The sequence below is a fragment of the Podarcis filfolensis genome (assembly GCF_964270895.1).
Source record: "Podarcis filfolensis genome assembly, chromosome: 7".
In the NCBI taxonomy this organism is placed as follows: Eukaryota; Metazoa; Chordata; class Lepidosauria; order Squamata; family Lacertidae; genus Podarcis; species Podarcis filfolensis.
In genome coordinates this window covers 58,353,910-58,376,800 of record NC_139603.1, presented here as the reverse complement: position 1 = coordinate 58,376,800, position 22,891 = coordinate 58,353,910, and the positions used below count along the sequence as shown (strand labels likewise).

The window sequence follows — 22,891 nt, the reverse complement described above, 5'->3', positions numbered from 1 at the left end:
GATCTAGCTGATTTTCCATTAGTGGTTAGAAATACATTTTCCCAGGAGTGACAGAATGGTGATCCTATAGACTTCTTAATTTACATTTTCCCCTTTCATTATACCATATGACATGTGGCTGCACTTTCATTTTTGCCTCTGCAGGCTGTGTTTGATGAACCTTCTTTGCTTTTTTACTATAAAAATGTGGCACATGATTATGTGGTTAAGGATGTCTTATTAGATTGTTTTGTAAGCCTGCATGACAGTGCTCAATGATTTTTGTTTTCTATGTACCAGTAAATTTCCTAAAGCATGCTAGGCTACATGTAAAATCTGAATAACAATGCTTGCAGTGAAAGTACAGCTTTACCCCAATTTTTAGAAGTTCAGGCTCTGATAAATTTGTATCTTATCTCTCTATTAAGAACTATGGTATGTTTCCGATTTTAGTTTTAAGATGATACAGTGTGTTCCACATTTTATTTGGAAATACAGTGGTACCTCTAGTGGTGGACACGATTTATTCCGGGGTGCCGTTCGTACCCCAAAAAGCCCGCAACTAGAGCGGTGCTTCTGCACAAACACGGAGCGCCATAGAGTGCTTCTGTGCATGTGCAAAGCACGCAGAACACTTCTGTGCATTCAGCAAAGCCGGAAGTATACACCGTGTTCGCAAGCCGAAAAGACGCAACATGAACCTAATGCAACACGAGGTATGACTGTATGACATAAGGTTCTCTACCAGCACATACAGAATGGTAATGTCACAAAAATATGGTATTTTTGTCTGTGTTATGTAAAACAAATACAAACGTACATTGTGTTGAGCTTCATCTCTGTTCAATTTTAATCCAATTCATGAAGAGACATAAAATAAAATGAAAATCATATCATTTGTTAGCCTCCATCTCAGCTGAAATTCATTGGTTGTGGTTTTGTTGCAAAAGGTTTTGTGTACTTTATGGCTGATATTTGGACTTGCTCTGTTACAAATAGGTATCTGCACCAAGAAAGGTTTAATCGTAACAGATTTGTAGCTTAAGTTCCATTTTGTAAATCATGCTGTGATTTCATTCTGTGCCAATTGAGTAGCTGATGGGAAGTTGTTAAGAACCCCCAAAACAGTTGGGGTGGGGGGAGCCCTGTTGCGTAAACAGGTTGTTCTGCTCACAAAAGGAGCTACTCAACATTGCTTTGAATACAAATCTTTGAACATGAGTATCAAAACTTTGAACCTATATAGACATTACAGGTGTTACATACTGTCATAAAGTTACTCCCATCAGCAGCTGAACTGCTGCAACTGAAGTTAATGGTTCAGACCTAAGGGTAGCCCCACATAAAGTACATCACAGTGACATTTTGGATTTGTTTTGGAAGCTGCAGAATATGTTTCTACCTTGCTACTACCTTGGGTAACATTTGGGCAAAATTGTAATAAGACTCCAGTTTTTAATGTGTACCGATTGCGTCCTAACTTGACTCCGCAAAGTGTAGGGGTGTGCTGTTTTCCTGCTCTCCACACCCTGGCAGTTTGCAGACTAGAATGAATGTCTCCTGTTTGTTTGCAAAAGAAATACAAAATATCACATTGAAAAGATGTTTAGCAAGCGCCATAGCTCATGAATTACAACTGATTAATTTGTTATTTTTATTGGATTTCTGAAGAGAACTTTTTAGCCAGATGATATTATACTTTTGCATGCAGCATTTTTATATGTTCAGCATTAAGGATTTCCTCTTCATAATTCAAATTTCTCTGTGACGGGTCTATATTTTGTATAGCAATTGGGGTAGGCTGAGTTGTATATCTAAAGCAACAACTGTCCTGAAAACACTTCAGTATTACTTCAGTCAAATGCTACTTGAAGTTGATGGCCATAGAGAACTTAATTCTACTTATAGTTTGTAGCGTATTGCATATTTTGTAGCATATTGCATTTTATCTCATTTTCATGCTCAGCAAAACCTAGATGAAATAACACATCAGTTAACAGTACTTATATCCCCTTTTCTTCCTAACCCTATGGAATTCTTTCTTTCTTTCTTTCTTTCTTTCTTTCTTTCTTTCTTTCTTTCTTTCTTTTTTTCTTTCAGTAGTCTTGACGTATTAATACAGTGCACATGTTTATAATGTGGTTAAGAAACAGGATTTTGTTCTCACAATAATCTCTGTAGTGCTCCTGGCTTCTCAGTGGAAGACTTGTGATAATTCAGCTGTTGTTTATTGTCATTTTGTAAAACGAGTATCTGAAATGGCTGTCAGCAATAGCAGTAGATTTTTTAAAAATAAGTTATGTGACTTAACATTGATTGTGTTGGTCCCTTCCTCAGACCTCACTTTTCTTTTTAAAAGCATTCAGGCTTTTTGCTGTGATTTTTGATGAAGCAAAATGCCTTGCATCAGTTGCAGAATGAGTGAAGACTGAATCAAAATTCCTGTACATTACTCAAAGAATGCAACTTTCTTTTCTGTTGTGGTGTTAAAACCTTCTCCTGCTATTTTGGGGCTTATTAGAGGGGCTTATTAGAGGTGGCTGACGTAGTCTAATATGTAAGCAGCTCAGTGAACAGCTATATTAAGAACCTTAGTGTATGGGAATACAGATACTAGAAGCCATTTTGTGTTGATGTCAGACTAGCTAATTTTTTCCCTGGTTGTAGTTATAGCTTAAAGTAGAAAAACGATATTTGGATTTGCCAGAGCTGAAGTTCTCAGTATTTGAAAGGAAGCCTTTTATTTTAGAGACAGAGATGCTAAGGCATGTGCTTTTAAGTACCAGTAATCATGATCATGAATCTTAGTCATGTATCTGATGGTTACAATATGTGGTAAAGAGCTCCTGCTGCCCATTTGCTGCCTAATGTGTTTATTACATTGTCTTCCCAGTGGCATCTGTGTGTTAGCTAAAAAATTCATGAGCATTATTGGCTTTCAGTCAGAGAGCGGAAGGCACATTCCCTTTTCTAATACATTGCTTTAAGGTTGTTTATATAAAAATCAGTGTGAGAGAAGTATAGTGAATTGAAACGAATCTTTAACATTTTGCTGTCTTTTACAGCATTCGATCGCTGACCACTCACAACTTTTCCTGGGGAATGGTCATGCTATGGCCATCTTTTGGTCAGAGGAGGGGCAAGACTAACGAGGAAGGGAAAGGAAAATGAGGGTATTTAGAACTGAGATACTTAAGTATAATAAAGATAATATGTAATTTTAAAAAGTTGGGCCCATCTTGCCTGATAAGTTAAAAATATATTTACATGGCATTGTGAAATCATAGAATTGTAGAGTTGGAAGAGACCATGTGAGTTGTCTAGTCCATCCCCTGCAATGCAGGAATCCTTTGTCCAATGTGGGGCTCAAACGCACGACTCTGAAATGAAGTGTCTCATGCTTTACCAGCAGAGCTATCTAACAGGTGGGATAAATGACAGAATGGGATAAATGACAGAAATGACATCAGTGTGGGTACCAGACAGTCTGCTCTGGGGAGGGCAATCTGTAGTGGGGATGCAACCTCTGTGAAGGGCTTTCCTTCTGTAGATGCCTGATGCCTGGTGGAGCATCCAAGGAAGGGCCTGAGAAGATCTTCAAGGTCTGGATAAGTACATATGGTGGCAATCAATTCTTCAACATAGCTTCGTTTCAAGCTGTGAATGGATTTAAAAGTAAAAACACAGCAATTTGAATCGGAGCTAGAAAAAGACTAGGAACCTATGAAGCTTGTACAGGTTTAGTGAGATATACCTTCCTGTTCCATTTAGCAATCTTGCAGCTGTGTTCTGAACTAACTGAAACTTCCACGCTATATTTAAAAACTGTCCTACGTACAACATATTGTTGTAGTTCAGATAGGAGGTGACTGGTGTATGATAGATAACAAAAACCAGGCTAATTCAGTGTAAATCAGGTTTGGGTAACTTTTGTATTCTTGTGGGGGATGATTTGTTTCCTGGCAAATTGTATTTTTTAAAAAATTAAATCTTTATTGTAAAAAAAGTTTATTGTAAGTAATAACTAGGTTAATTTTACATAAACCCGTTTACCATACAGTTAATCACTAAACCATGGGTAGGCAAACTAAGGCCCTGGGGCTGGATCTGGCCCAGTCGCCTTCTAAATCCAGTCCGCAGATGGTCCAGGAATCAGCGTGTTTTTACATGAGTAGACTGTGTCCTTTCATTTAAAATGCATCTCTGGATTATTTGTGGGGCCTGCCTAGTGTTTTTACATGAGTAGAATGTGTGCTTTTATTTAAAATGCATCTCTGGGTTATTTGTGGGGCATAGGAATTCGTTCTCTCCCCCCCCCATATAGTCCAGCCCCCCACAAGGTCTGAGGGACAGCGGACCGGCCCCCTGCTGAAAGAGTTTGCTGACCCCTGCACTAAACAGAATCAATGCCCCTACCAGATACATTGAATTAAATAGTGCCTTTCTATATAAATGAAGAACCAATTGGATCATTTCTCAAATTGAAACATTGGCATTTCATTTTCATCTGATGAAAATAAATTGCTCTAGCATGCTCAGTAAATGCCATACCTTACTTCTGCCTCTGCCATGGGATTTCGTTTTTGGTTGCTGCTTTGTTTTTGTGAGAGTGGGGCTGGGCCAAGGCAGAGTGAAAAAGAAAGAAGGAACACTGGGAGAGAAGACAACATTATCCAAATGTATGCAAATTTCTGCATTCCCATGCTTAACCCTATGGGTTAAGTAACTCTCATGGGTGCTGACATAAGAATAGGGATCTCTCAGCTGTGAAGAGAGGCTTCGTGCTGCCTATCGGAGCAGCCCCAATCCCAACTCCTACTTGCGTGCAAGCAGGAGGGGGCAGGGATCTCTCAGGCAGTGCGAAGCCTCCCTTCCCAGTTGAGGGATCCCTGCCCCCTCCTGCTTGCACGCAAGTAGGAATGGGATTGGGGCGGCTCCAATGGGAAGGGAGGCATCGCGCTGCCTATTGAAGCAGAACAAAGTGCCTTTGTGCAGTGGCAGCTCTGCCGCCGCCGCTCTCGGCCCTCCTTCTCCGCCTTCCATGCCTGACCCACTGCCCACTGCTTTTCCCCCACCGCCACTGCCAAAGAACCAACAACCCAGGGGGCTGCCCAGGCTCATGGAGGAAGGAGAGAGAAGCCTTGGAGGATGGGAAAATGTGGTGGTACCCCTGAACATCTGTTCGTACACAAAAAAAAACACAACTGCAACCCGAAACACTCATTTCTGGGTTTGAAGTGGTCATAATCCAAAATGTTCGCTAACTAGGCTGTTCATAACCTGAGGTACCACTGTATAACAAACATTTCTTTGGTGGAACGATGTAGCCCAAAGCCAGTGTTGGGCCTAGATACAGTTGTCAAAATATACCTAGATTGTATTATTTACTTACCCAACCTCTTTATTATTTTTATGCTTGCATTTGTTCAGCAACCTTTAGTAAATGCACAGCCTTAATTTATCAACTTTGATAGAGTGTCTGTCTGTCTATAGCTGTGTCTCTTCAGAGGTACCTAATCATTTACTAAATTCATGCTTTGACTTTCGTATTAAACTTTTTTACTTTCAATGCAGGGTACAGTAGGCTTTGTGTACTTATATATCTGTTACCAATGAACCTTTATTTCATTCAATGAATAGTGATGATTGTGTAGAGTGGAGGCTTTTGAGTAGTTACAGATGTTGCAAAAACAGTAAAGTTTTCAGGAAATTCATAGACTGTTCTTTATGAAACATTAAATAATCATCCTGGGATATGAAGGGAAATTCTAGTAACTTTGCTTTCGGATATTATGCTTATATTGGCAGGATTACATCTCAAATTGGAGAATTCAACTTAACTGGCATTCATTTACTGTTGCCATAGATAGTAGAAAGGAATTCGGTATGGTGAGAGTTGTATAATACAGTTGTGCATAGAAAGACACACTTAGCAAAGCCAAGTCTCTTATTTTATGTAAAGTTTTAGTAATGTAGCAGTTGGATTGTTTTATTTTATTTTACTTTATTCACTTGGCCATAACAGTGGCTTGTTTTGGCTTTATCTATTTTTGTAACTCAACAGATATTAAATCTTGCCGCACTGATTTGTATAAAATTGTGCAGTTGTGGGCAGAACCTGGCATTCAAAGATGTGTCTCCTAATATTCTCTCTGCTGGTAATGTCTAGAGAGAGCGAAAGAGAAACTCTGATGTGATATCATTGTGTTGAGAATCCCACCTTCCCACCTTAATTGGATGTGGCTTGCAGAAGTGAGGCACTCATCAATGTGATGACATTATGTGCTTTGTTTTATTTCCTTTCTAGAAGGGATGTGGGTGGCGCTGTGGTGTAAACCACTGAGCCTAGGGCTTGCTGATCAGAAGGTCGGCGGTTCGAATCCCGACAGGGTGAGCTCCCATTGCTCCGTTCCAGCTCCTGCCAACCTAGCAGTTCGAAAGCACATCAAAGTGCAAGTAGATAAATAGGTACCACTCTGGCGGGAAGGTAAACAGCATTTCCATGTACTGCTCTGGTTTTGCCAGAAGCGGCTTAGTCATGCTGGCCATATGACCCAGAAAAACTGTCTGCGGACAAACGTTGGCTCCCTCGGCCAGTAAAGCGAGAAGAGCACCGCAACCCCAAAGTCGTTTGCAACTGGACTTACCTTTTTTAGAAGGGAAGGGAGGAGAAGGAGGTATGAGACTACTAGTTAGCACCAGTATATATTATTTGTAACTTTAAAGTCACAGGTTGTGCTTTCAGCCCAGTCCGGTTGTTGCTGTGCATATGGATGAACTATTTATTGCTAGGGAATTCTTATCATAAAGGTTTTATTATAAAAGTATGCTCAGAGCAGGAATTGCATAGTTGAAACTGTTGTGGTCAATTAACTTTTAGGTACAAGAGTATTTTCTCCTGTCCATGAGGATGCTTTTTGAACATTTTTGTGTCATTTAATTTACAATGTATAAACTCATTTTTTCAAGGCCTTTCCTTTAGCCAATGAATTTCCAATTACCTCTCTTTAACCAGTTCAGCCATAGAGATAGCAAAAGGTACACAGACAGTACCTTCAGCATAATACATAATTTCCCTTTCATAGGCCACCTTTCCCGCACATCAGCTGAGCAAGCCACGTTGTCCCTCCAGCTCACACAGCTGATATGCAGGAAAGCGGCTGCTACACTACCCCCATGTCAGCTGTTAGACAGGAGGCCTCCACAAAGCCCTGCTTGTGCTTCCAGCTCGTGAGGAGACCCTTCACAGAACCCAAAGAGGCCGTCCTCTTTGGGCTCTGGGGAGGGTCTCCTCATGAGCCAGGAAGACTCTACAGGGTGCTCTCCATTTCTGGGATCCATTTCTGGGTTCCTGGCACTGTATGTGTGGTCACACACAAATAGAATGTATGTAAATGGGGAGTTGCCTGTACAAACTTCTAGCAGGGGTACTAAAGATGACGAAGTAGTAGAATGCTATATTTGTATCATTGATCTATTCTGCTTTTTCATGTGTGTGTGTGTGTGATTATTTATTTCCTTGCATTTTATGCACTTAAAAATGGAAGATTATCTGCAAGATTATCATTGCTTCTATTACATACTTAGGTTCAGGCCTCTTCTGTTATACTGTTCTGCAGTGTAGAGGATGTGAATAAGGGTTTGCTGTCACAATGAAAACAGAAACTATTGTTTTGATACTGATAACAAGAGAAAATGGAAACAGTTTTCTTGCTCTGTTCTTTTACCCAACATCTGGTAGAAACCAGAGTGTTCTCAGTAATTGTAATTACATCCCGAGAATTTACTCAGAAAACGTTTGTGTTGTGGTTCCCATTTTAACATTCAGAAAAAAAGAGGCATTACTTTTTCAAAAAAATAATAATTTAAACTTGTGCATCGGAAAACTTCAGTCATCGGTTAAAAGCTCTGCTGAAATGCTTTTCTAAGCACTGTTTTTGAGAAAAAGGTGTGTGAAATAGTAGAAAGGTGTTAAATGTATTAGGGTTATTTTCTTTGGTGCCAGTCTACATAGCCTTAAATCCTATCTTCATACCATTATTTAGCTAATAATTTCTACTGTCTGCTTCTGTTTGGGGGTAAACAGCATATAAAAACCTTGGAAGGTGTACTTAATTGGATATAGTACTTGAATGCCTCATTGAATCCTAGATCAACAGAAAATTAAAATATTTCAAGTGCAAAGGCTACTGTGGTTATATTTTATCAGACCATCCTCTTATTTGTTTATTTGAATAATTTATATATTTTTTATCCACACTTCCACAAAAAATACATCAAGGCAGTATACAGCATATAAGAATGAAATCCAGAAAACTTCAGCAAATACTTATTTGATTAAAAAGAGAACATTCAAATTGCAGAGGCCTGACTAAAACATAGTTTTCAGAAGATGTCTGAAATAAGGGAGGGATAGTTCCTGCTGAACATCTACTAGTAGGGTGATCCACAAGGCACAGCCTGCTACAATTACTAGCCCTAGTGAAGATCATCTGAACCTAATGAGTGTGGGGAACCACCACAGGATTGTAACCTTAGACCAGGCATCCCCAAACTCGGCCCTCCAGATGTTTTGGTACTACAGTTCCCATCATCACTGACTACTGGTCATGTTAGCTAGGGATGATGGGAGTTGTAGTCCCAAACATCTGGCATGTCAAAGTGCAAGTAGATAAGTAGGTACCACTGTATGTCAATTTTTTTTGTTTAAATAATCCTGAACTTTAGGTGTTATATTAAATTGTACAGTGAGCCTTAACAGCCAATTGTCAAATTTAAGTTGAAGATGTTGATATACACTGCTTCTAAATAAATCACCAAGTTTTTTGGGGGAGATTGATCAGCATAGAACAACTGGGGGTGTAAAGCAAGATAACTTCTAGTAGCAATACAGCTGCTGGAAGTGACCCTAAATGAATTTTGAAGAACAGAGCTATAGATTAATTACTACCGTAGATTCCGGCGTATTAGGCGACTGGGTGTATTAGACAACCCCCCAAATTGGCAGCTGCAATTTGGGGGGGTCGTCTAATACGCCCAGTCGCTTAATACGCTGGGCAGCTCTGCACCGGGAGAAAGCCGCCCGGCGCGGAGCTGAGCCTGCCAGCTTGCTGCTGCTTCCGAAGCTGCGGGTGGCGGGCTCCTCGCCGGGTGGCTTTCTCCCAGCGCGGAGCCCGCCCACCTTATACCCGGCGTATAAGGTGACCCCCGACTTTTTAACCTCTTTTCTGGGGTTAAAAAGTCGCCTTATACTCCGGAATCTACGGTATGTTAGTTTTATTTTGTTGAAAAATTGATAATGAATTACTGTTCCATGGTTGGAATCAGTATTGAATTATTCTAGAATATTTGTATACAAAGTTTCAATAAGGAAAAATCTCAATAACTAATGTATTTATTTATTTCCGTGCACATCCATTTATTTAAAGTTGCCAGTAAAGGGGGACAACATTTGCTTGCTTCCAGTCTGCTGGGACCTCACCTGTCCTCCATGAATTCTCTGTGTTGTATGAGGGCAGAGTGGGATGGCGGTTTCACTCAGCGATATATCGCTGGTGAAACCGCTGCCACTCTTGAGTCCCTCTGCTAGCAACGTCTGCTGGAGGAAGGAACTCTAGCCGCCGAACTCAGGAGTGGTGGCAGTTTCACCAGAGATATACTGCTGAGTGAAGCCAACATTGCAGTCTGCTCCTTATACCGGTCCTGAGTGATATATTGATATATTGTCCAGGCCTACTTAGCTCATCTGTAAGCTTCTTATGCATTCTTATATTCTTATATTTCACCTATAAGAAACTCCCATCCATCTTGGACTCCCTTCTCTTTGAGTATTTCTGACCATGGGATCTCACCCAGTAGCTCCCTAAGCTTTTTGAAATTAGTCTTCTTAAAGTCCAGAGTGCATCCCTGACTACCTTCCATCTGTATAATGAAACCCAAGAGGACATGATCATTTTCTCCCAAGGTTTCAAACACTTCCACTTGGATCAAATCCTCCCTGTTGGTGAGGAGCAGGTCCAAGATATGATCCAGCCCTTTTGGGAATGGGAAATGAAATTGCCAGAGAGGCAATGGAGGAATTTGTTGGACCTTACATTCTTGGCAGAGCTTGAGTTCCAATTGGTATTGGGATAGTTGAAGTCTCCCATGACTACTATGTCTCTCTTTTTTGAATGTTTTGTAATCTGCTGTAGGAAGGCATCATCCTTGGAGGTCTGGATTCTTTATCACTGCTCCTTGTGGGGGGAAATATGATCCAACTAACTTTTGTCTATTACGAATCTTCCAACATTCTGCTTCATTGAGTGGCCCCAATTTGTAGTACTATGAGAGGAGAATTTTTTTTCCTATGCACTTTCTCCATATCATGCAGCATTTTGTACATCTTTATCATGTCGCCTCCTACTCTCATTTTCTCTAAATGAAAATGTTCCAAATATATGTTTCCTTATGGGGGATTTGCTCCATCCCCTTTATATTGCTGTGGATCTGTTAGTTTTGCTGTTGTTTCCTTTTGCTATTTTTTTAAATGTTAATTTCTTTGGAAAGGAAGTATATTTATAAAATAGCAATGACATTGTGACCTTAGGCTTGTGGAATTGACAGGGAGAATGTCTGTTTTCCAAAGGCTGGTGGAGCTCGCATATTACAACTCTTCAAGAGCCTAACATTTCTTAATATATTGAAAAATTGTTGTAGAGTAACAAGGTTTTACTGAAGAAAGCAAATCTTTAAAGCTCCTCCCCTCAATGCACACATGATCTCAAACGCCCTCCTCCCCCCCTCGGCTACTTCTCATTTGTGATCCTTTGCTATTTTTACAGTTGGCCTGTAAGTTATCTTAAGTATCACCTTTGTTTCATGCCTTTATCATGGTGGTGCTTAGAAACTTTCTTGGTAGCTGATCTGCAAGTGTGGAACTTGCTTCCCTGGAAAACTTGGCAGAGTTTGAGCTTTAATAATGCCTGGAGGTTTTCTTCAAAACTTTTCTCATTTAGCTTTGATGCTCATGGCTAGGGGTACACATAAATTAGGTAACAATTACACACACACACACACACACACACACACACACACACACACAAATAAAACCTTTATAATAATAATTTCCTAGCAATAAGTAGTTATATTGGATTGGTTCATTGTTGCTACCTTTCTTATGCCCTTGTAACAGGCTAGAAATGTAAATAAAATGACCACCTTATGGGAAGCTAAGATGGTATAAGGTGTTAGGTGATAACTGCACATTCAGTAATTTAGCAAATGACATTTTCAGTAGCTCTTTAAGGAGCTTTATACTTGTTCAGATGCATACCGATCTATATATCTTTGTATCAGCGTTCAAAACTCCCATTGTTCTAGGCACATTTTGCAACAGGGAATTTCATTAGCACGAGCAGTTTCCGATGTCTGGGCACAGTACTGCACCGAAGATGTCATATTAAAACTGCGGAGTGGAAGGAAAGGAGGACCTTTTTCTGCCTCCCCACTTCCAGTCACTCTCTGAAGACTGGAGATGAGATCCTCCTAAGAATATTAGGGGTGTGGGCAGGGGAAGCATGGCTTTGTTTTTTGTAGTCTTCGCATGAGGACTAGACCATGGGAAAAATGAACATAAGATTTTAGCTGCAGTTCATTCATTTTCAGCTTTGTACTCTTGTTATAAAAAAGTGCACCTAGACATTCTGTTGTTGCGCCCATAACCTAGGTTTAAGGTGCCATTTAGCTCCTAGCTTTCATATATCAGTTTCTAACGCTGCTTTGTATCTTACTCAAAACAAAATAAAAAAAATCCTTCCAGTAGCACCTTAGAGACCAACTAAGTTTGTTATTGGTATGAGCTTTCATGTGCATGCACACTTCTTCAGATACCAATTGAATCTTACTGTCCTCCATGTTGCTTGATGGCTCATGTTTTAGCCTCAGAACAGCTATGTGATGTTGGCTAGACTGAGAGAGAGCAACTTTCCCAAGGTTACCAGCTGAAAAATTAGCAAAGGAAAATAGCAAGCATGTGCACATGCTTGTGCACAAAGAAAATCAGCTTTAACAAATATTCCAAAGGGCAGTGGGGTCGACAGTAGCTTGAAAGGGAGAAAGCTAGAGTTCAGGTCCAAAGTACCGAATAAAAGCCGCACCTTTAAAATTCAAGGGGAAAAAAAGAAAAAAGACAATACCCGAATACAAGCCTCTCCCTTAAAATTCCGATCTGGAAAAGGGCATAGGAGAAAGGGTTGAGTACTACTTCCCCTAGAACCATTGCCATCATCTATTTCACCATCCCCAGGACTCTTTAACTTAAAAGAAAACCATAAACCGAGAAAATCTGATCATGGCAGAGTTGCAGTCTTAATCAGGTCAGTGAGTCCAAAATCAGGTCATGGGATCAGCCACCGTATTTTTCGCTCTATAAGACGCACCAGATCACAAGACGCACCTAGTTTTTGGAGGAGGAAAACAAGAAAAAAAATATTCTGAATCTCAGAAGCCAGAACAGCAAGAGGGATTGCTGCGCAGTGAAAGCAGCAATCCCTCTTGCTGTTCTGGCTTCTGTGATAGCTGCACAGCCTGCATTCGCTCCATAAGACGCACACACATTTCCCCTTACTTTTTAGGAGGGAAAAAGTGAGTCTTATAGAGCAAAAAATACGGTATACACTACACCTATTTGGCAACTGCTTTCATGCTATTATCACTGTTAAAAGCTACTGTTTGGAGCATATCCTGAATTTTGGTTACTCAAACAGACATAAGGAAATATTTTCTCAGACTGTTCAACAAGTGCTTTTATGCAATAGTATTTTGAAAAATATATTCAGGTATCTTGAAGAGCTTGAAGTTAGTTGTTTAATGTTCAGTAATCTCCAACTCTAAATATTATTTTAGACAAAAATTGTTGGCTAGCTACTAAATGATGTGTACGTATCATATGTATTGAATGTTGCATCACTGTAAACTTTCAGTAGCTCTATGTAATTGGATTTGTAGATTGTTCTTTTTTATTTATTTTCCCATTTTTAATCTGTCATTTAATGCCAAGCTTTTTGGTTGAGAATATTTAACTCATTAAAAATGTCAGACTGATAAGCCTTCTTCATGACATGCTCACTAGGAGGTAATATGATTTGGAAAAAGAACTGTGTTGTGTTTTTGAAAGATCAGATATGTTCTGAAAGGAAAATGAAACAATAACTCCAGCATTTGGGAATTTGAAAAAGAAGAAGAAGATAAGTCTGCCTCATTTTATAGCAGATGGTAGACTATCCCCAAAGTCTTCAGAGCCAAGGCACCACTGAAGGATGAAACTGCCCACCTGTGCCACATACACTGGAAATCCAGACTGTGTACACTCCTACATGAAGGATAATGTGATAATTAGTTATAACAGCAATGTGAATTTTTCACAGTAGACTGTAGAATTGTTATGCAGAACTAAATGAAAAACAAAATGCCTCTTCTGGGAAGTTTTAAGGAGGAGGAGAGTTTTAGAGAAAAACTCTACTGTAAGCAATTAAATTTACAACTGTGCACAAATTTCATGTTGGGTCATAAGTAGTCTTGCTTTAGAAGGCTGTTGTTGTTGGCATCATCCATCTATCTCTAGAAACAATGGAGAAATGCGCCTTTGGGGTGAAATCAAACCGTTGGAGAGTTCCTTAGAAGGATTGGTTTAATACTAAATAAGCCTGCCAACTAGAATGCAGTTTATTGTACACTTTGTTATATATAACACAGTTGGTTGCTTCCTCAGCTCAGCGATGACGTTGGATAGACCTTTTTCTATTTAGGTTGCTAAATGATGCTTAGGACTACTGAGAGAGCTTCCTATCTTTGGGGGTGGGGGTGTGTGTGATTGAGACTGTATGATTCATTCATTCCCTCTTTCTCACTCTCTCTCTCTCTCTCTAACACACACGTACCTCCTCCATCCCTCCCATGATTTAGAACACATGGAAGCCTATAAAGAAATGACTAAGAATGATTTATATTTGCTACAAACCATTGTGCTTTAGTTCTTCCTAAAACCTGCAAGTGTTGGTATTTTGTATAGATTTAAGTCATTCCCTTGTAAAAATGGCAATGTGTGCATATCTTTCTGGTGTAATTTAGATTCATGTATTTCCATAGTGTATAAAACTTACACAGATGTGCATCACCCCAATCAGTAGACTGCATATATTTGTTTTAAACTAGCTTAGTAGAGTCAGGTGGAAAGATTGCTTTCTTTTGACCAGAGAGTGTATCTCTTTAACTCCCTGGGGGCACTAAAGCAATGGAAGTGTCCCTCCCTTATTTTTTGAAGCTTTGCTGTATGGTTAATAGTACAATGATAAGAGCTTGTAAACATATAATCTGTGTTGAAGACCTTAGAATAGCTGATTTCAGTTAAGGCAGGTCCCAAGATTCAGGTATATAAGCAGCTGAAAGACCACACTAGTTGGTCCCGTATTTACTTATTTATAAACTGTTACATCCTAGGAGAAATAGCTTAGAAGATTTTTCAAGGTTCAGAAACAGTGTATAATGAGATCCTGGTTACCAAATTGCTTTAATTTTATCAGAGAGAAAGAAAAACTGTTCATTAATTGTTTTCTGATAGAACACCTCTGGAAGTTTAATGGAAATTTAAGGGGAAAATGTACGTTGTTATTGAAACAACCGGATTATAAAAGTGGTGGGGTACAATGACTATCGAAAGGTCAAGTACTATGAGACTTATGGAATATAAACACTGTCTCTTTATTCTAACTGTTTTATTATGTTTTGTCTCTTTCAGTTGCTGATATGTGTTTAAGATGAGTGGGATTGGTGAAAATTCCTCTGACCCAGCCCGGGCAGAGTCAAGAAAACGCAAGGAATGTCCTGATCAACTTGGACCCAGGTTAGTTAGAATACTTTATAGAACCCCGGGAGCTAAAGGATTTACAGAAAAATATATTATTTGATTGGTTGGGTGCATATATTCACTTTGCCTTACCACTCTTTTAAGTCACTATTATAGATGACAAGTTATTTAATTTTATTGTCGTTTAAAATTATTATACCATTTATTCTTTGAATTTTGTTTCTGGGGAAAGAAAAAAACAGTTTTGAATCATCATCTTCCTGCTGAGGATGTATTAAGTCAGTTGAACCTTAGTTGCAGGGTTTGGTCTTTCAGTTCCTATTGCAAAGCTATTTGAAGTTATTAACTAGTGCCCAACTCCTTTATTCAATCCATTGTCCATCGACTGTTTAATATTACTTAATAATATTATCTAAGCACACATAATCTTAAATGTTTAGCAGGTATCAATTGAAAAATAATGCTCATCTTTAACCATGAAGTCTTGGAAAGTCTTTAGAAGTTACATGGTCAAATTGACAAACTTTTGTGGTGTGATATATGTCACGAGATGTTTGCATGTAAAGAGCAATGCTGCATGTGGGCCGAGCACGGGTGGCGCTGTGGTCTAAACCACAAAGCCTAGGGCTTGCCAATCGGAAGGTTGGAGGTTCAAATCCCTGTGACAGGGTGAGCTCCCGTTCGAAAGCACGTCAAAGTGCAAGTAGATAAATAGGTACCACTCCGGCGGGAAGGTAAATGGCGTTTCCATGCGCTGCTCTGGTTTCGCCAGAAGCAGCTTAGTCATGCTGTCCACATGACCCCAAAAAACTGTCTCTGGACAAACGTCGGCTCCCTTGGCCAGTAAAGCGAGATGATCACCACAACCCCAGAGTCGTTCACAACTGGACGTAACTGTCAGGCGTCCTTTACCTTTACCTTTATACACACTGCATACAGCCCATATTTTTGTCATCGTAAGCTAGATAATGGGGTGTTAGAATAAACTTGTCTCTCAATTAAAAAATTCTGTCGGACGTACATGTAGTTTCAGGACCAGGAAGGAAGCATATCTCCTTATGCAACATACTCTTGTCAAAAACTGCAAATCCCAGAGGTGCTTAGTTCTTACTGGTCTTTCCTTTGAAGAGGCACCTCTTGTGATGAGGGTGTAATAATGGGCTGGCAGCAGGAGAGAGCAATGTTCAGATTGCTGGGTCAGTGGAAGCACAGCTGCTCTCATAGTATTTACTGGCATCAGAACATATATGAGTAAATGGCTTAGGCTTCTTGGCTCCTTAGGGAAAAATATATGTAAAGCCAGGGCATACATAAAGAAAACAATGAATGATAGAGGAACTGATGGTAGATCCCAGGATCAAGAAACAGTGTCTAAAGGACATTTTGTCACTTGCATATAATAAATATATGCACCTGCTGTACAACCTTGTCTGAATGTAAATACAAATAATGCAGCCAGAAAGGTATGAAGCTTAGAGAAAGGGAACTAAATAAGCTAAAGTACACTAATCAGTGCACCCAGTTTTTCAAAATGGGATAACGGGGCTGTCACAAGTTTGTCCCAGGCTCAGAAAATAATCTCCGTAAAACACCATGTGTGTAAATGGCAATAAAACATCTGATAGTTACAGCAAACTCATTTTCCCAAGTGGTATCTGCCTTTATGTAGAAGAGCAAGGGGAGAGCTCAAAGGTTTGCAGATATACAAACTTTGTGGGTGGAGAACTTAAGAGAGAAGAAGCACCAAAACAAGCTGAATGGAATCCTGAGTATGTTCAGTGGGCACCCAGCACCGTGTGTCTGTTTAGGGGGGAAATGAGGGCAGGGGCAGTGAGTGGGAGTAACATGGAAAAGGTTGTGGCTGGCTGGAACCCTGAGCAGGAAGATGGGAGACTGGGTTTTTAAATTTTTTTTACTGTTAAATAGCCCTTGAAGACTGAATGGTTGATGATTGGCCACGGAATGGATAGTGCTTGCTGTGGGCAGGAACGGAAAATCAGGGGTGGAGTGGAATATCTTGAAAGAAGGCAAGGATAAGTGGATGGAATATTGAAATGAACAAGAGCAGTGCACTCTGCAGTATTTTGTTGCTGGTTCCACTTGTAAATAAAGAGTTAAGACCAGATTAGCTAATGATCCTGGAGATCTTTGCTTTCATCAGCATCATGTGACTTAACTCACAGTAACTCTAGGAAATGAGTGATCTATTTTGTAGTCAGCTTTGGCACTTGCTGCTCTGGTCTCCTTATAACACTTGCTCTCGTTTGGTTTATATGGTAAAAATTGAGAGGGGTGTGTCTGTGTGTTTGTGTGAGAGAGAGGGGGGGGGGGAAATGTGTGTGAGAATCTGTTAGGACAGGTGGCCAAATCTTTAGTTCTTACATCTTTGCTTTCCCTATAAGCAACACTGTGTGTATGCTACCCCCCCACCCAAAAGGTAAAATCTGTGTCTAGAAAAGCTAAATTCTCAGATGCATGTAAGTTATGTCAATCAAGCAAGTTATGATACCTTTTTCCTGCATAATCTGCAAGTCTTGAGTAAATAAAAAAAGAGAGCCATTTTGAACTCTTCACCCTGCAGCTACTGGGATTCGGAATCCACCACTATTTTTTATTTTTGTTCCTATCATTGCTTGCAGATTCTAAATTCTTTGCAGCTATGATGGCTAGCAGTTTTTTGTTTTGCTTTCAAATGAAAGCTAAGGTACTAGGAACACCGTATTTTTCACCCAGTACTGAATCATGTGCTTGAGTGATATGGTTGTGGAATTGTAGCCTTGCCTTAGAAGTATATGTAATACTGTACAGTGGGTTAATATTCCCAATTTGCAATTGAAATATGATCTTGGGTATTCTAGTTTAAATCATCTCCAACCCCAATTTGAATGTAAGTAGTGGATTCAAGAATCAACACATTTAGAACTACCTTCTGTCCCTGATATTTGGTGGATTGTTTGTGAATTCTTCAGGTGATGGTGTGAAGAGGGGATTATCTTTGCGGACTCCAGAATCACCATATATAAACCTGTCAGCTGGACAAGCAGTAAAGGGGCTTGGACAATTTTACAGTGATATTGAACATTATTCCATAATTTAACTACCCTTAAAAGCTGTATATGTGCTAAGAAGTAAAACTTTTGAGTAGCATGGATGTGTGGTTAATTATTTCCATATTTCCATATTTGAAAGTGTGCTCTAAAATGAAATATATCTGAGAAATGGGAGTTGGTTGTTTTTCTGCTTTTTGCCACTTTGAATTAAAATGTATGTTTTCTACGTTTAAAAAAGGTGCCAGTTTTAAAAAGTTTAACCTTTTTTATTTTCAGTCCTAAAAGAAGCACTGAAAAACGTAATCGCGAACAAGAGAATAAATACATTGAAGAGCTTGCAGAGCTGATCTTTGCTAATTTTAATGATATTGACAATTTTAACTTCAAACCTGACAAATGTGCAATCTTGAAAGAAACTGTGAAGCAGATTCGTCAAATAAAAGAACAAGGTAAGAAGAGTGTTTACAAGTGTCCGCTTTTATAAATACATGAAGCAGCCAAAAGGGGTAACAGTATGTCTGTGACATTTCTGTGCAGAAACAAAAAGTATACAAAAAAAAATCACAGTGACCCATTCACAACAACAGTCATTGTGATAACACTCCATCTAACTGCCTTGTGCTAATTAGTAGTAATAGCTAGATACTACGGTTGCAGTGGGGACGCGGGTGGCGCTGTGGGTTAAACCACAGAGTATAGGACTTGCTGATCAGAAGGTTGGCTGTTCAAATCCGCGCAACGGGGTGAGCTCCCGTTGCTCGGTCCCTGCTCCTGCCAACCTAGCAGTTCGAAAGCAAGTCAAAGTGCAAGTAGATAAATAGGTGCCGCTCCAGCGGGAAGGTAAACAGTGTTTCTGTGCTCTGGTTTCGCCAGAAGCGGCTTAGTCATGCTGGCCACATGACCTGGAAAAACTGTGAACAAACGTTGGCTCCCTTGGCCAATAAAGTGAGATGAGTGCCGCAACCCCAGAGTTGTCCGCGACTGGACCTAATGGTCAGGGGTCCCTTTATCTTTTACTGTTACAGTGTCAATGATTCATTGGTATGAATATGATGCTCTGCATAGAATTGTTACCACTCTGCTACCCCTTGTATTTCAAGACATTTTGGGCCCATTATTTATTTATTTTTATGTTTGTAGGTAGATGCGCATGTCCCAACTAAGGCATATTAGTGCAAACTAAGGGCAAAGAAGTAGGCTCTATATGGATAGTTTGGGTCCAAAATGATTTTCCTTTGCTGTCAATGAAATTTGGAATTAACAACCCATATATGTATGAAGACTTCGGTAGAAGGTTGAAGCTATTGCAAATGTGAAAATTCAGGCATGTCACAAGAATCTGTGTAGCAGCTAGTGCTTTATATTTCATTTAAAAATCTGAACCCAACTGACAGATATGGTTTGCAGAGGTATAGCTTCAAAGTAGCTGAAAGTAGCATATAATGCATGTTGTGGGACAAATAAATGCTTTCTTCCACATACGCAACAATAAGTTCAGAATTGGTTCTAGCAACTCTATAAAGTGATTTCGGGAATTTGGCCTTACAGAAAACGTTTTCACTGTGTTGTGACAAAAAAAATACATGTTACAAAATTATTAGGAAAAGTCTTGAAAATAAAAAACAGGAATATTGTTATTGTTGTTGTTATTTTATTTTTATTATTATTAAATTTCTATACTGCCCTTCATCCAAGGATCACAGTGTGGGTTACAATATTTAAAACACAAAAATACACAACATAGTAGCAAACAAAAACAATGATGTAGGTTACTGGAAGTGGAATTCAAAAGGCAGAGTTATTTGGAGACAGGTCTCCTCCACTAATAGTCATTCCCTGTTCCTTCTTTTTTCTTTCTTTCTTTTGCCAAGCGTGTGAGGAAATAACCTATTGCCGCAACAGGGGTGCTTGCCTGTGCTCCTTTATTTATGATAAAGCTCTTTAGTCCATACAGTAGAAGCCTGTGAAACTTGTGCGGGCTGCTAAACCAGTCATCTTAGTGCTGTCACTGCAAAGCGACATGACAATGATGGTTGTTGGCAGCACTTACTGCCCAGGCTGTACTGCGATGAGGGTCATTGTGCTCATTCCTGTGTATTTTAAAAAGCAGCCACTACCTCTTTAGTAATCGAGTTTCCTTTAAGAGAATTCATGGCTGTGCAATAACTTCTTTCTCCTATGTGTTTTGTTCTGCGTTTTAGGAACTGCAGGAGTTGGCCTTTGCCTTCTAGAACCCGGGGTCTTAGAAAATAGGCCTTGCTGCTTAGTGCCTTGTGTCTTTTCATTATACATTTAGATTATCTGCAGCCACTAGACTTTTATACCTATTCTTATAAATAGGGGTGGGAACAGAGTAAAAACAGGCTCTTCACTGATTACCTTTCTAGCCCAGCAGAAACCTAATGAAGAATCAGAATTATCCCTCAAATGTACTACATGAGTCAATTGCACATGAATATTTCCTTTGCCCCACCACCAAAGCGTAATCCTGGTAGTGAGGGAGCGAGCACAATGCTAGTTCATGGGAGAAAATTGTTGGCTTAGGGGAATTGAGAACACTTCCTTTGCCTTAGCTGGTGCAAGGAGCTCCTAGGCAGAATAGCACTGGATCCGCCGAAGGCCGTTCCTACTGTTTCCCTTTGCAGAAGCTTTTTATTTAAGCACTCCGCCTTTCTTGCCAGGTTCTGGAACAATTGCATGAGGCTCCCATGAGATCATGCAAGAGCCTCCAGAGCCTGGTAAACAAGGGTCCCCCACTCCCTTTCTGTTCGTTTATTTATTTATTTAATAGTGGTCCGTATAAATCTGCAATCAAAGTAAGCAAAGGCAGTGTACGTTGTGATTGCCCTGTAGTTCCCCCATTCTTTATTATCATGCCGTGTGCTTGACATAGATTGGAAGCATCACAAATATGAATAAACATGTCTGTACAGCATAGTAAGGTCTCTGATGTTGCAGTTATGATCACAGCGTGTAATTCTGGCCTGGAAAATTAATAATACATTTTCTGTATTTACTTGCGTTGTTTTGACTCAGGCCATGAAAGATGTACATCATCTGCTCCATACTTTGTAAATGCAAGTTTACTTGTCATTCTAGCCTCCCTGACTTTTAAATGTCACAGACTCCATTGCTTTCCTACTAATTCCAAGTCTGCTGATGAGGATCAATGATCAGCATGTTAAACATGCAGCAGGGTACTGCCTGGTTATCAAGAGGGTGATGATGAACAATCTAGCTGTTAATGCTCACATTACAACTGTCAGCTTTCATTTTCAAAATAGGCTTATACATCAAGCACTGAATTATGTTAACCATTGTGCTAATGATGTATATGAACTTGACAAAGAAAAGAAGATGAGCATTAATTGCAAGAAATTATTGGTTTGCACAATTCTAAAAAATGCTTAGTAGTCAAAGCATGCCCCTTGGCTGTGCTGGTGGCTCTAAGGATTTCACAAACCATTCATGGATACCAGAGGCTTAGGTGGAATCTACACATATATAAAAGATGCTGTGAAAATGCTTTTTAAAAAAATTTTTGAAAAATATATTAAATTTCCCATAGCTCACTGTCTCCATCTAGTGTCATATTTGTATATTGCACTTTACAACACACTTAAAATGTTTTATTTGCAGCTCTATAGCTAAGTCCTTATTTGGGAGAATATTTTCTTCATGCAGAATAAACTTAAGGGTGCTGCAGAAAATAACAAGTTGTGCAATGGAGTAACTTCATAGGGCAGTGGTGCCCTTTGTATTGATCTTAACCCACTCACCCCAATTAGCTTCTCAGTCCATCCATCACCAGCACTTTGATATTGGGTTGATCAGCTTTATCAGGAGGAATCAGAGATCTATAAGGAGCAAAATATCTAGGATTACATCTGCTATTTTTTAAGTTACATATTCTTTGTGGAATGTCATATATGCATGCCTTTGCGCAATGTCTTACATCCTGGCAGAGTTTTGAAACAGCAGGCTACTTCATTCTCTTATATGGAGATAAGGACAATGTTATAAGTTGCAATGTCTTTGGTACTAACATAAAAATTGCTAATGTGTTTATTTCCCCTCCTTCAAAAAATCCTCCCCATTCCTTTCTGGGTCTGTGAAGTTTCTGTGCCTCACCAAATTATGGGATCAAGAACCATGTTCATAATTCCGAACTATATGAGTTGTTTATCTCCTTTTCTTTGAAGCACATTTATTCTACTTGTATAAGTGAAGTGTTTCTCCATCTTAAAATGTAATGTAGGGAAGACTTGTGTGTCTGCTTTTGAGCCAGAATGCAAAGGACCTAACATGTTTTAGCGTGCTGTTGTTTCTTAGAACTAGACATGTCAACCTTTCCTGGGGCTTTTAGTATTTATTAGGAGCTTTTGCTGGAGTGACTAAGTGCAATCTGAAACATATTTACTCTGAGGTAAATCCTAGTGAGTTTAATAGGACTTATCGCAAGCAAGCAAGCGATGGGATGGATGCTTAGGATGGAACTGTTTAAAACGTAATGCATAAATTGCCCTCATCTTGCCAAACCTGGTGTATGTAGAACTTAGGTCCATTTTATTATATCATGTTGAACAGATGCTTAATGTGCACATACGTGAAGTGGCTTTAATGGATTGTAATTGCTTTAAATAAATAGTTTCAGGGCTTCAGTCGTGAGAAAAAAATAATGAAAGAAAACCATGTTTGAATACGAGAGTGTGGTTTTGTTTTCTACTCTCAGGTTGATTGGCTTTTTATTTTAGTTCTCAATTATGATTTTGAGAGAAAATTGTGCTAAAGGTTTTGTGTCAAATACCTAGTTAGGTTGAACTTTACAGCTTCCTTGCCTTGAAAGTTGCTAATTTCATAACCATGTAAACTGCATTTCGGTAATACACATTTTCTGTTTTTCTTCTGGAACTGGTAAAATGAAATGTTGCTGTTCTAAGTGTGAAATTATAAATGGCTTTACTAACATTGGTGGAGTTGTATAACTTGGACACTGGTTGTCTTGTTGGATACCTGG

The 22,891-nt window shown here is 39.4% G+C and overlaps 1 protein-coding gene across 25 annotated transcripts in view; it reads left to right on the top strand.

The window, feature by feature from the left end:
* Positions 1-22,891, top strand: part of NCOA2 (nuclear receptor coactivator 2) — a 125,636-nt gene that overhangs the window by 57,489 nt on the left and 45,256 nt on the right. For all 25 annotated transcript variants that reach the window (XR_014550371.1, XM_083623173.1, XM_083623182.1 and 22 more), the window contains 2 exons: positions 14,756-14,860; positions 18,151-18,323. Coding sequence is in view for 24 of the 25 variants with exons in the window: in XM_083623173.1 (XP_083479299.1) it covers positions 14,775-14,860; positions 18,151-18,323 (259 nt within the window). In the remaining variant the exon portion in view is untranslated. The remainder of the gene's footprint in view (positions 1-14,755; positions 14,861-18,150; positions 18,324-22,891) is intronic.